The following is a 12,340-nucleotide window of genomic DNA, read 5'->3' as shown; positions in this document are numbered from 1 at the left end:
TTCTGGAAATTATAATCTATTATTATATTGTTTTTGTTTGGTAGAGTAAGAGTGATCAAAAAGAATTACAGGCTGACTTCTGCTCATACATAATCTTCACTGTACAGTCTAAAATTCTCATCCAAAAGAGGCCAGGTGGATTGCATTCGGGAAGTGCACGTGTGACTGCATTTTGTGTAATAGGCAGAGTGAGGCCCACTGAATTAACTTGCTCAAATGTAGACATCTCCATAATAAGAACCTAATGTTAGCTGAGATGAGTCACGCTTCTCATTGCTGTACACAGTAGTGTCAGAGAAACAGGTCAGCTTGGAAGCAATTCCTCTGGTCCTTATGATGAGACACATCACTCATATGAGCCTATTTTTTCTCTTGAGTATAAGTGAAGGCTGGACAACTAGTTCAGATGCAGATTTCTACACTGTACACTTCTATAATTAATAGGAATCCCATTATCTGTATGTTATGTCCAAAATTATGTAGAAGAAAGAAAATTCAATGCACAGGACAACCATGGCTGTTTAATATCTTACTTATCTCTCTATCACAGGCTATTTATTTTGATCACTGAAGAGAGCATGGTTCCAAACAGAAACAACAGTCAAACACTACTGACAGAATTCACCCTCTTAGGTCTGCCTGGTGATCCAAAGTTGCAGCGATTCATACTTGGCTTCTTCGTCCTTATCTACGTTATTACATTGATAGGAAACTTGCTTATATTTTGTCTTACCCACCTGGACACTCATCTGCATATTCCAATGTACTATTTCCTCAGGCATTTGTCTCTCATAGATATATGTCACCCTTCCAGCACTTTTCTTCCATTGCTTATTAGCTTTTTAGCTCAGAGAAGAACTATCTCACTAACTGGCTGTGCAGTTCACATGTATGTGTTTCTTGTGCTGTCAACTACTGAATGCATCCTCCTGGCAGTCATGGCCTATGACCGACATGTGGCCATACGTCTCCCTCTCCACTACACAATGACCATGAGCAACAGGAAGTGTGTCACATTAACGTCATTCTCATGGGCAAGTGGCCTGGTACTGCCAATTGCTCACACTGTCCTGACATGGAGTCTGCCTTACTGTGGTCCCAGTGTGACTGATCACTTCTTCTGTGAAATGCCTGCTGTATTGCAGTTGGCATGTGCTGATACTTATCTGATCAAGCTGGTCACTCAAGTGGGGTGTCTCTTCACCTTGTTGATGCCTATCACTTTCATTGTTTTCTCCTACCTGAACATTTTGGTAGCTATTTTTGAAGATAAACTCTGCCAAGGGAAGAGAAAAGGCCTTTTCCACCTGCCTTTCACATTTGATGGTTGTAATTCTGTTCTATGGAAGTGCCATCTACATGTACATGAAACCAAACTCTTTTCATTCCCCTCAGAAGGACAAAATCATCTCTATCTTATACAATATCCTTACCCCAATGTTAAATCCAATTATTTACAGCCTGAGGAACACGGAGGTCAAGAAAGAATTGATGAGAGTTATTAGAAGGGAAATATAGCCCTAAGTAACACAGAATATATCTCATAGAGGTGTTTATCTATGGAACTCTCATTTAATCATAGAGGGTTGGATTCATAAGTGCATACATTTACAGTGCCGAAATGGCCATCTGAACCACTCATGCTGGACTGCCTTTATAGTTATTAGGGAAAAATAACACAATTACTACGCAATTCAACACACTAAATGAGGCGCCTGAAATAATTAAGTAAACATTGCTTTAAAATTGCCCGTTGCTCTCCACTGATTGTTAAAGAAGTCTAGGATGACTATTTCATATACAGATGTCTAAATCACACATTTCTAAAGCTACTTACGTGATTTTTTTCTCCTGAAATCCGATGTTTTGATGATAATTGGAGTATTGTTACTAGCAAGTAAGTGTATGAATATCCTTCTATCTCTTTGCCTTAGCATAAGGTCTAAAAAAAGACTAAAGAAATTAAATATCCAAAAGTAGGGTTCACTAGGAGATATTAACTGTAGGTGCCATTAATTTCCTCTAAATTTAGTTAAAACCCCTAGAAGTCTAAGAGGTCTACAGCTTCAAGGAAACTTCTTCATGGGGGTAGCATACATGCCATATATGATGACACGTATGATATACGTAATTTAGGATTGTTCTAAGAATATAACAGTATGGAGGACTATAATCCAGTGTCTGGAAGCTCTTCTGGCTGTTGCTTAATATTGAACTGTAGCTATTTAATATTCTTTTTTAATGTCTATCTTTGGATGCAATGTGTGGCATTATGTAAAGGCTCTCATTATGCTCCCTGCTTGCTATAGGGTCAGATTAGTTGCATTGCATCCCAAAATTCTCATTAAAATCTAGGATCATTAGATTCCGAAGTGATATAAAGAACCTATATGCCACTATTTTTCTGTACTCTAGCTATTTTAGTTTTATAGAAGTTAAATGTTACAGGCTAGTCATGCAAGCTATAGAATTTTAATCTTTTATTATTTTTAATGTTTCTGTTATGTATAGAATAGCTACTATTAGTTCAAAATAAATGACCTAGTCAGTCAAACAAGGTACTAAATAGAAACAAAAGACACTTATTCCCCAGAGGCTGCTGTCCCTAATTTAACATTTTATTTTTTTTTGGTTGGATTTCTAAGAAATTATCTGATGGGATTCCCCTTATCTTTTTTTTTCTTTTTACTCACTGTAATTTTTTAGTAAGTTTTCCCATTTGAAAGGAATTTTATTGTGAGCTAGTGTTCTTAATGGTATTGATTGCCTATATTTCATTAAAAAATCAGTGTCTGTTCTTCAGTCTGAGGGAGGGGAAATTAGAGCTCACATGTTTCCATGTTACATAACAGTAGTCAATTGATACAGTTAACCAACTAAACAAGCCATGCTGATATTCCATTAAAAATCACAGAATCACAGAATGGTAAGGGTTGGAAGGGATCTCCAGAGATCATCTAGTCCAACCCCCTGTCAAAGCAGGTTCACCTATAGCACATTGCATAGAGTCGCGTCCAAGTCAGCTTCTAATATCTCCAGAGAAGGAGACTCCCCACCCTCCCTGGGCAGCCTGTTCCAGTGCTCTGGCACCCTCAAATAAGTTTTTTCTCATATTTAGATGGAACTTCACATGTTTCACTTTGTGCCCATTGCTCCTTGTCCTGTCGCTGGGCACCACCGAGAAGAGCCTGGCCCCATCCTCTTGACATCCGCCCCTAAGGTATCTGTAAGCATTGATAAGATCCCCCCTCAGTCTTCTCTTCTCCAGGCTAAACAGACCCAGCTCCCTCAGCCTCTCCTCGTAAGAGAGATGTTCGAGTCCTCTGACCATCTCTGTAGCCCTCCGCTGGACTATCTTCAGTAGTTCCTTGTCTTTCTTGAACTGGGGAGTCCAGAACTGAACACAGTACTCCAGGTGTGGTCTCACTAGGGCAGTGTAGAGGGGGAAGATTAAAACCTCCCTCAACCTACTGGCAACGCTCTTCCTAATGCACCCCAGAATACCATTTGCCTTCTTGGCCACAAGGGCACATTGTTGGCTCATGAGGAACTTCTCCACCAGAACTCCAAGGTCTTTCTCCGCAGAGCTGCTTTCCAGCAGGTCAACACCCAGCCTGTACTAGTGCATGGGGTTATTCCTCCCTAGGTGGAGGACCCTACACTTGCCTTTGTTGAACTTCATGAGGTTCCTCTCCGCCCAGCTCTCCAGCCTGGTCAGGTCTCACTGAATGGCAGCACAGTCTTCTGATGTATCGGTCACTCCTCCCAGTTTTGTGTTGTCAGCAAACTTGCTGAGTGTACACTCAGTCCCTTCGTCCAGGTCATTGATAAATTAAACAGGACTGGACCCAGTACTGACCCCTGGTGAACACCGCTAGCTACAGGCCTCCAACTAGACTCTGCATCACAGATCACAACCCTCTGATCTCTGCCATTCATACAGTTCTTAATCCACCTCACTGTCCACTCATCTAACCCACACTTCCTGAGCTTTCCCTATGAGGATGTAATGGGGAAGCCTTGCTGAAGTCAAGGTAGACAACATCCTCTGCTCTCCTCTCATCTACATGTGTCATCATAGAAGGCCATCGCATTGGTCAAGTATGATTTCCCCTTGGTGAATCCATGTTTTCTATTCCTGATAACCTTCTTTTCCTCCACATGCTTAGAGATGACATCCAGAATGAGCTGTTCCATCACTTTTCCAGTGATGGAGGTGAGGCTGACTGGCCTGTAGCTACCTGGGTCCTCCTTCTTGCCCTTTTTGAAGACTGGAGTGACATTGGCCTTCCTCCAGTCCTCAGGCACTTCTCCTGTTCTCCATGACTTATCAAAGATGACGGAGGTCGGCTTGGCAATAACATCTGCCAGCTCTCTCAGCTCTCGTGGGTGCATCCCATTGTATCCCATAGATTTGTGGGTGTCCAGTTTGCCTAAATGATCTCTAACTTTATCCTCCTCAACCAAGGGCAAGTCTTCCTTTCTTCAGACTTTCCCTCGTACCTCCAGGTTCTGGGATTTCTGAAAGCCAGCCTTAGCAGTAAAGACTGAGGCAAAGGCAGCAATCAGTAATTCCGCCTTCTCTGTATCCTTCGTCACCAGGGCACCCTTCTCATTCAGCAGCAGGCCCATATTTTCCCTAGTCTTCCTTTTGCTGTTGATGTATTTGAAGAAGCCCTTTTTCTTGTCTTCGATGTCCCTTACCAGATTCAGTTCCAAGTGGGCCTCAGCCTTCCTCGTCATATCCCTGCATACTCTGACAACCTTCCTATATTCCTCCCAAGTAGACTGTCCCTTTTTTCCACATTCTGTAGACTTCCTTCTTCCATCTGAGCTTTACCAGAAGCTTCTTGCTCATTCATGCAGGTCTACTGCCCCCTTTGCTTGATTACTTAGGGATGCACCGATCTTGAGTTTGGAGGAAGTGATGCTTGAATATTGACCAGTTCTCAGGGACCACCCTACCTTCTAGAGCCCTAACCGATGGGATACCCCCAAGTAGATCCTTGAAGACTCCAAAGTTAATGCCTCTTTCTTTCAAGTCAAGGGATTAAGGAACATGGGATGATATTGAGAGTACTAGGAAAGTGACAGTAGAGTATAACTAAAAGATGAGGAACACAAGTCACGGTTTTCCCATGGAACTTGAGCCACAGCAATGATGGCGGATATGGAAGACACCATGATTATTTTAGTGGGTGTAGGTATCACAGAACTACAGAAAATCAGGGATTGGCTTAGGTACCTAAAAGTACTTATGCAGTGCTGCTTAAGGTGCCCAAAATTAACTCATCTGAGCCCCAGCTGATGCTTCAGAGTGCACATGTCGTTCCTATGCCAGAAAGACATCCCTGGATAGTCCTCCTAGGAACCTAAGAACAGTAAAATGGCTCTAGACCTTTCATGGACCAACAGGCTAAAGGTAGAGGAAATGAATATCATTCCCATCTCCAAGTTTTTCTGTTTGTGCCAACTAACATTCTATCAAATTATTTCAGAGATAAATGTGGAGGTAAGCAACATTCTCAAAATGTATTTTAGATAGAACTACTCAGTTTTGGAGATTACGAGAGTTTATTATTGCATACACATATCATTACCATCCACTGTGTCTCAGTGTCTCAGAATATTTTCAAGCATATATAATTTACCAGTATAAACTGAGTTATTTTCAAACTAAGCTTATAAAAACTTCCAAAATTAAGTTCAAAATCATTCTTCATAATATACAGTCATTTTACTTTAGTAGAAGTTATAAAGAATAACTGTCCTGGTTGGCCTAAACCAGGCCAATTTTCCTTTCAGCGATTTTTACTTTCAGCTAAGTCTCTTCTAAGTAACTGCACTTTCTGAAACTAACTGCATGTTTTGCAGAGAGTGTCTGCTTCTAGGACTGATAACACTCAAAGTTTGTAGTTATCACTGAGGCACCGGTAGGGATGTTAGGCAGAAAGGCTCTTGCTGTCCTTATTCTTAGAGAAACCAAGGTCACTGCTAAATTCCTCACTGCTTATGAGTGAAGAGCCACAGGGAGGTCGCACCTGCAGGGAGGAGCGGACAGGGCAGGTGACCCAAAATTGACCAACGAAGGTATTCCATCCCACACACGTCATTCTCGGTATAAAGCGGGGGGATCATGAGGGTCTTGTGCTCTTCTTCTTGGATGTTTCTTCTTCTTCTTGGCCCTTCTTCTCCCTTCTCACCCCCCTTCTGGTACAGCCAGTGTCCAAGAAGGACTCTGTCCGTTTTCCTGCTGCCCCCGATCCTGATCCGTGCATCCCTTAATCCAGCTCTCGACCGTCGCTAGGCCCAGCCTGGGCCTTCCCGGAGCCTGCCCTGCAGTGCCGGTGGTGACGTGATCGACATTGGGGGAGCTCTATCTTGGTTTTGTATATATTTGTATATATTTAATTATTATATTATTATTATTATACTCTTTTTCATTATTACAGTTTATTAAAACTGTTTTAACTTTCCAACCTGTAAGTCTCTCTCCCTTTTCCCTTTTCCTTTCCCTTCTGGGGGCGGGGGGGAGGGTTAACAGAGAGCATCTGCCACCGGTTTAATAGGTGGCCCAGCTTTAAATCGTGACAATGACAGAACATGATATAATGAAGGAGGAACGTATGAAGAAATAGATATAATTCATATGAGAATACATGACAAAAATGTCTTGAGGCGATAGATAAAGGTACGATTAGGGATCAAATATTGCATTGTCATGAATCTAAAAACATAATTTGCATTTTAGATTATTTTGGCTTTGTTTTCATTTATGTCACTCATTTAATATTTGCATCACAGTTAATGTTTTCTTCACAAAATATTGGAATTGAACAGTATAATCCTGTCTGTGTAGGCCTGCTCTACATTTAGGGAGGAAGAAACATAAACAATGATTTATAGGCCTTGCTTTAAAAGCTATAGAATCACTCACTTCAACTTATATATTAGGTTGAGATACACAATGCCTTACTACTGCACCTTATAGAACATTTATTTATCTTTGGTGATTAGGAAGGAAATACAGATAGATAGGTGATATAATACCTTGAAGATGGAAAAAAATATTTAAGTTTAGTCTACCCAGTTTGAAGATAATTAAAAGCATGAGAATTGTATAAAAGTAGTAAAATTTTTCTTACAGTATATAGTTCTTCAAAGTGAATTTTAACACTAAGCTTTACATTTTTCAGGATAGATTTTGAATGGATTCCATTTAAAGTTAAGACAGTTGATGTGTGCATCTGAATACAGGAATCAATATGTGAGCTAGATTTCTAAACCCTGAACACTGTGTGAAGTGTAGATTCAGCCAATGCATTGTGAACTTTATTCATATTTTAAGATATCTCAGAATATCCCAAAACTTCCACACCTAGATTAATAGATTAAATAGATTTAAGATTTTTTGTTTATATTCATTCTTCTCACCTACTCTACTAATTGTTAGAAGTATGTGCTGTGTATCTATAACAACTATTTTACATATACAAACATATATTTATATGAATAAAAAGAAAAACAAAGCAAAAGTGAGATCATAAGAACTTGATTTCCTGACTTCTTCAGGTGTTATTGACACTTTCAAATTAAAGAGCTACATCATATATTTGATCTAAACATGTTGGAGATGACAAAGTATATTTAGAAATACTCTTCTAAGAAAAGACTTCCTTTTTTTCATGCCTTTTCCAGGGCTCTCTTGACATCCTTATTCCTCTTATATATAACAGAATTTATTATGGGGGGCAAGAAAGTAGAGACAAATTTTTTTAACCTCTCCTAGCTCGTTAGCTGTCAGGGCACTATGCACTATTCCCTTTGCCGTGTAGGACATAGAGACAGCAAGAAGAAAAGAAGAGCTGGTGGAGAAGGCAATTTTCCTCCCTTCAGCTAAAGGGTTTATCAAAGCTGCTCACAACATGGGAGGTGACAACCAAACTAAATAACCCCAATGACTCTTGTATTGAATATTATTATGCATATTTTGAGGAATGATGAGGTGAAAGGAGCCCTGTGAAAAAGGTGGAGGAAAAGTAATTTTGTGTGGATGAAATAGAATATTTCCATTGTTTCAGGTGGTGCAAATAAAGTTTACAACCCTTCTGCAGTGATGATAAGAAAACAGTAAGGGAATTCTAAAACACCTAAAATGCACCTAGATTGTATTTTTTTAAGTAGTAGATTTCTACCATAAATTGCACCTCGGATTCTGTTCAAATATGCTTAGTGAAAGCAGATGAATTCCACCCCAAATACAGAAATCCACAAATGAATTAAAAAAACTATTAGTAACAGCAGGAAAAAGGAGCTGTCTACTATATATTTAAAGAGAATGTGAGTTAGTTACCTAATGGTAGATATCTAGAGTCAGTTGGGAGGCTCCAGTGTATCTTTTTTGGACTCATACTGTGGCTACAAAAGAGTAAAGGTTTGCTATAGGTTCTGCGTCACATCTCACAGATCTGTCCATTATCCAAGGATGTGTGAGATATTAATAGAAGTCTGTCTTCAGGGTATTGAGTCAAGCCTAGAGAAGGAGGTCCCAAGCTTTGTGCATGTGATTTGTCTTCAGCTCATGCCATTTTGATCACATTAATTATTTGGGATGTAATCTGACTCCAGATCCAGACACCTATTTGCAGGTGTGTACAAGCCCACTGAACGTCTGAATACCCATCATAGTCAAAAAGAATTAGTCCATAAAGTTAATGTTCAGAGGTCTGGAGCACCTCTGCTATGAAGAGCAGCTGAGAGAGTTGGGGCTGTTCAGCCTGGAGAAGAGAAGGCTCAGGGGAGACCTCGTAGCAACCTTCCAGTACCTGAAGGGGGCCTACAGGAAAGCGGGAGAGGGGCTTTTCACAAGGGCAAGTAGGGACAGAACAAGGGGGAATGTTTTTAAACTGAAAGAGGGGAGATTTAGATTGGATATTAGGAGGAAATTCTTTACTGTGAGGGTAGTGAGACACTGGAACAGGTTGCCCAGAGAAGCTGTGGCTGCCCCCTCCCTGTCAGTGTTCAAGGACAGGTTGGATGAGGCTTTGAGCAACCTGGTCTAGTGGAAAGGTGTCCCTGCCTGTGGCAGGGAGGTTGGAACTAGATGATCTTTAAGGTTCCTTCCAACCCAAACCATTCTATGATTCTATGATTCTATGAATGTAGTCTGGAGACTGAATCTACTGGAAAAGTAGCTGGCATCTATAGTCCACAGTGACAGCTTAGACACTCACTTCAAATGTAGATATTTGGATATTGTGATGCCTAAATAAAGACGTTTATTGTCATTTTAGATGTTCAAGAGTACTGCATCTGTCCCACAAATGCCATTCCAAAATGATGTGAGCCTCTTACAGCTTTTGTAGCTCCCAGTTGTACGTCAGAAATCTCATACCTAATCTGTGTTAGGAATCCATGCTAATAAACACTTGATTGATAGGTATTGAGACCATCATTCAGAGAGTGTATGTGGTAAGTTCAAGATGAAATCAGTTGTTCCTGAAGAATATAATTTCTAAATTTATCTTAGAATCTCTGTCTCTCCAACCTTTTACAACTGCCACTAAATCACTCCCACTTATCTTTGGCATAGTGAAAATAAAGATGTGACTAAAGCAACAATCTATGCCCTCCATTATAAAAAAATCAAACATCCTCTCTGTGTAAGTCCTTCAGCTCATATGGTACATTATTTTCTGATTACATAGGAAGTGATACGAAATATGTCTCAAATATGCTTTTACATTTTAAATCAAAGATGAAATCTGAAACGATGATGAATTGAGTCTCTTATTGCCAGCTCATTTATGTTTTAATTAAAAATATTTTTCATTTTTCTATTTTAATATTTTCTGTACAAATTAAGATGTGAATAAAAAAAACACGTTAAGCTTCTGCAAAGAGGTACATCTTATAATTCTTCTGTGGAATTGCAAGCTCTCAAGATAATAACTCGGATGACATAGAATTAAGAACACTGTACAGTTATGGTGTTTATATTTACAATTATTTCCAGGAAATTTAGGTTTTGAGAATTTAATATAAAGAATTTGATTAACAGTTACAGAACATTGCAGTAGCTGTGTTCAATCAAATGGCCTCTTGTGAAAGAGCCATGTTGCAAAAATGATCAGACATAAAACACAGTGGGTACATTTAAGGCCACCAGGGAATAACCTATCATCTGATCAGAATTAGGTATCTGTAGCACATATGTCTACATATAAGAAAAGACCAAGGATGCTTCTTTAGGTTAAGATTAATTATAACCTAGAATTTTTTTGTTAATCAGGGACTTCCATACAGATTAGCCAAGATGCAGTAACCAGTATTGCAGTTATCTGCATTTCATGAGATGAATCATTCTCTAAGAATTTACATCATTGCTGACATACAATGGGACTACAATACTTGCCTTTTTTTTTTTTTTGTCTGTTTTCTGGTTCTATTGGGCAGGAATGCAATTTTACACACTTTTTTTTTGACAATAACAATTTCAGAATTCATAATCAGCAATCAGTGATTTCCTGGAGTCTTTATTATAACTTGAATTATGTCCTCTCCTTTCCCCAAAGAAATTTACTAAACGTTTTCAAGAAATTAATGCAAACTGATGAAAACTTATTCTTCTCAGTTCTTTCAGTAAAATCAGGCTTCTGAACATTACTCTCTTGTTCAAAAAGTCAGAAAGATGTAAAACACGATTTTAAAGTTTCTGACAAATAGCAAGGAAAAAGAAAAATGTTTTATTTATTTAAGATTTTCTTAAGTATTTGGAAGAAGTTTCCTTTCAAAATCCTAACATAACTCTGCTAACACTGTATCTTACGGTTGAAAATCTCCACTCTTCTCCCTCTTCCTTTCTCAAAAGCTGAAATATTCTTGGGAATTATTTGGAAATTGTTTTTACTGAACAAGAATTTACAGTGAAATATACCACTAAAACCACCTGAAACAATGGAAATATGCTATTTCATTTTCACACAAAATTAATATTCCTCCATCTTTTTCGCAGGGCTCCTTTCACCTCCTCATTCCTCAAACTATAGATAATAGGATTCAATAAAGGAGTCACCACAGTATAAGAAAGTGAGAGCAATTTATCAACAGATGCAGTGTAGCTGGATTTTGGCCGCAAATACATGGAGCTTGCTGTACCGTAGAAAAGAGTCACAACTAAAAGGTGTGAGGAGCAAGTGGAAAATGCTTTCTGCTGGCTTTCAGCTGATGACATCTTAAGAATTGTCAAAATGATGCAAATATATGAATAAATTATGAGTAAGAACGGACCCAGAATAGCAAAGACAGCCACCACAATGACTTGAGTTTCACTTGGGGAAGTGTTACCACAAAGCAGCTCCAAGAGGGGTTGAATTTCACAGAAGAAGTGGTTGATAGCAAGACCACAGAATGGTAAGTTGAATGTTTTGATGGTGTGTACTAAGCCTACAGCAGTCCCGCAGATGTAAGTTCCAGCAACCAGGCTTTTGCAGACTCTACTGTTCATAATGATAGTGTAGTGCAAGGGGTAGCATATTGCCACATAACGGTCAAACGACATGGCAGCCAAGAGAAAACATTCTGCAACTCCAAAGAAAAGGAAGAAAAACATTTGCATTGCACATCCTGTCTTGGAAATACCTATTGTTCCCACCATTAGATTCTCAAGAATCTTTGGGACAATGACTGACAAATAGCAGATATCCAAACAGGACAGCTGAGTGAGGAAGAAATACATGGGGGTGTGAAGGGTGTTATCACTGTTTATTATCAGAGCAATCACTGTGTTAGCCATCAAGGTGAGGATATAAAGAGAAAATAAGACTACAAAGAACAAAGGATGCAAGTGAGAGACTTCAGAAAAACCCAGGAGTCTGAATTCACTCACTTCACTGAGGTTCACGGGAATCATCCCTCTTTGGTACCTAATAGAAGTATTGTCTCTTCATTTTAGGGCTCCGTAGTTGATGAGGTTGTAAACAGCCAGGCAAATTGGCAATCAAAATAAGCAAATGGATGAGTAGAATTTAGAAATTATCGAGATTTTGAAAAGATCTTCTGAACAGGTTATAAAAGTTTCTAAAGAAAATCAGGCGGTCTTACGCATATAATTTTGTCCTTTTTTTGGCTGATTTTTCTTCTTTCATAGCATTGCCTTTGAAGTTTGCACAGTTACTACTGTCTTCAAACTCTCAGCTACAGTTTTTACCCTGTAGGACAAGAAAAAAAAATGTTTATGGCAGATATCTTTTTATGCACTTATCACTTTAAGTTCCAACAGCAAAGATAATTTCTCTGTTATCTAGTGATTTGCTCCAGGGGATGACTGCTGTTCCCAAGG

At 39.2% G+C, this 12,340-nt stretch overlaps 2 protein-coding genes across 2 annotated transcripts; one reads left to right on the top strand and one right to left on the bottom strand.

Annotated features, from left to right (window-relative positions):
- The first annotated feature begins 887 nt into the window (after window positions 1-887).
- LOC137673927 (olfactory receptor 2A12-like) lies at window positions 888-1,518 on the top strand. Its single transcript, XM_068418996.1, is given in 2 exon segments — window positions 888-1,265; window positions 1,267-1,518. Coding segments are annotated over 2 exon segments (630 nt in total).
- A 614-nt stretch (window positions 1,519-2,132) lies between these two features.
- LOC137673926 (olfactory receptor 10C1-like) lies at window positions 2,133-11,911 on the bottom strand. Its single transcript, XM_068418995.1, has 2 exons — window positions 10,996-11,911; window positions 2,133-2,176 (listed from the first exon to the last, which is right to left on the bottom strand). Exons 1-2 carry the CDS (start codon window positions 11,909-11,911, stop codon window positions 2,133-2,135), a joined length of 960 nt encoding a protein of 319 aa, XP_068275096.1.
- Between the last annotated feature and the right edge of the window lie 429 nt (window positions 11,912-12,340).

The sequence above is a fragment of the Nyctibius grandis genome, chromosome 26, assembly GCF_013368605.1.
Source record: "Nyctibius grandis isolate bNycGra1 chromosome 26, bNycGra1.pri, whole genome shotgun sequence".
In the NCBI taxonomy this organism is placed as follows: Eukaryota; Metazoa; Chordata; class Aves; order Nyctibiiformes; family Nyctibiidae; genus Nyctibius; species Nyctibius grandis.
Note: the sequence above shows the minus strand (reverse complement) of the source record. Positions and strands in the feature narration are given on the sequence as shown.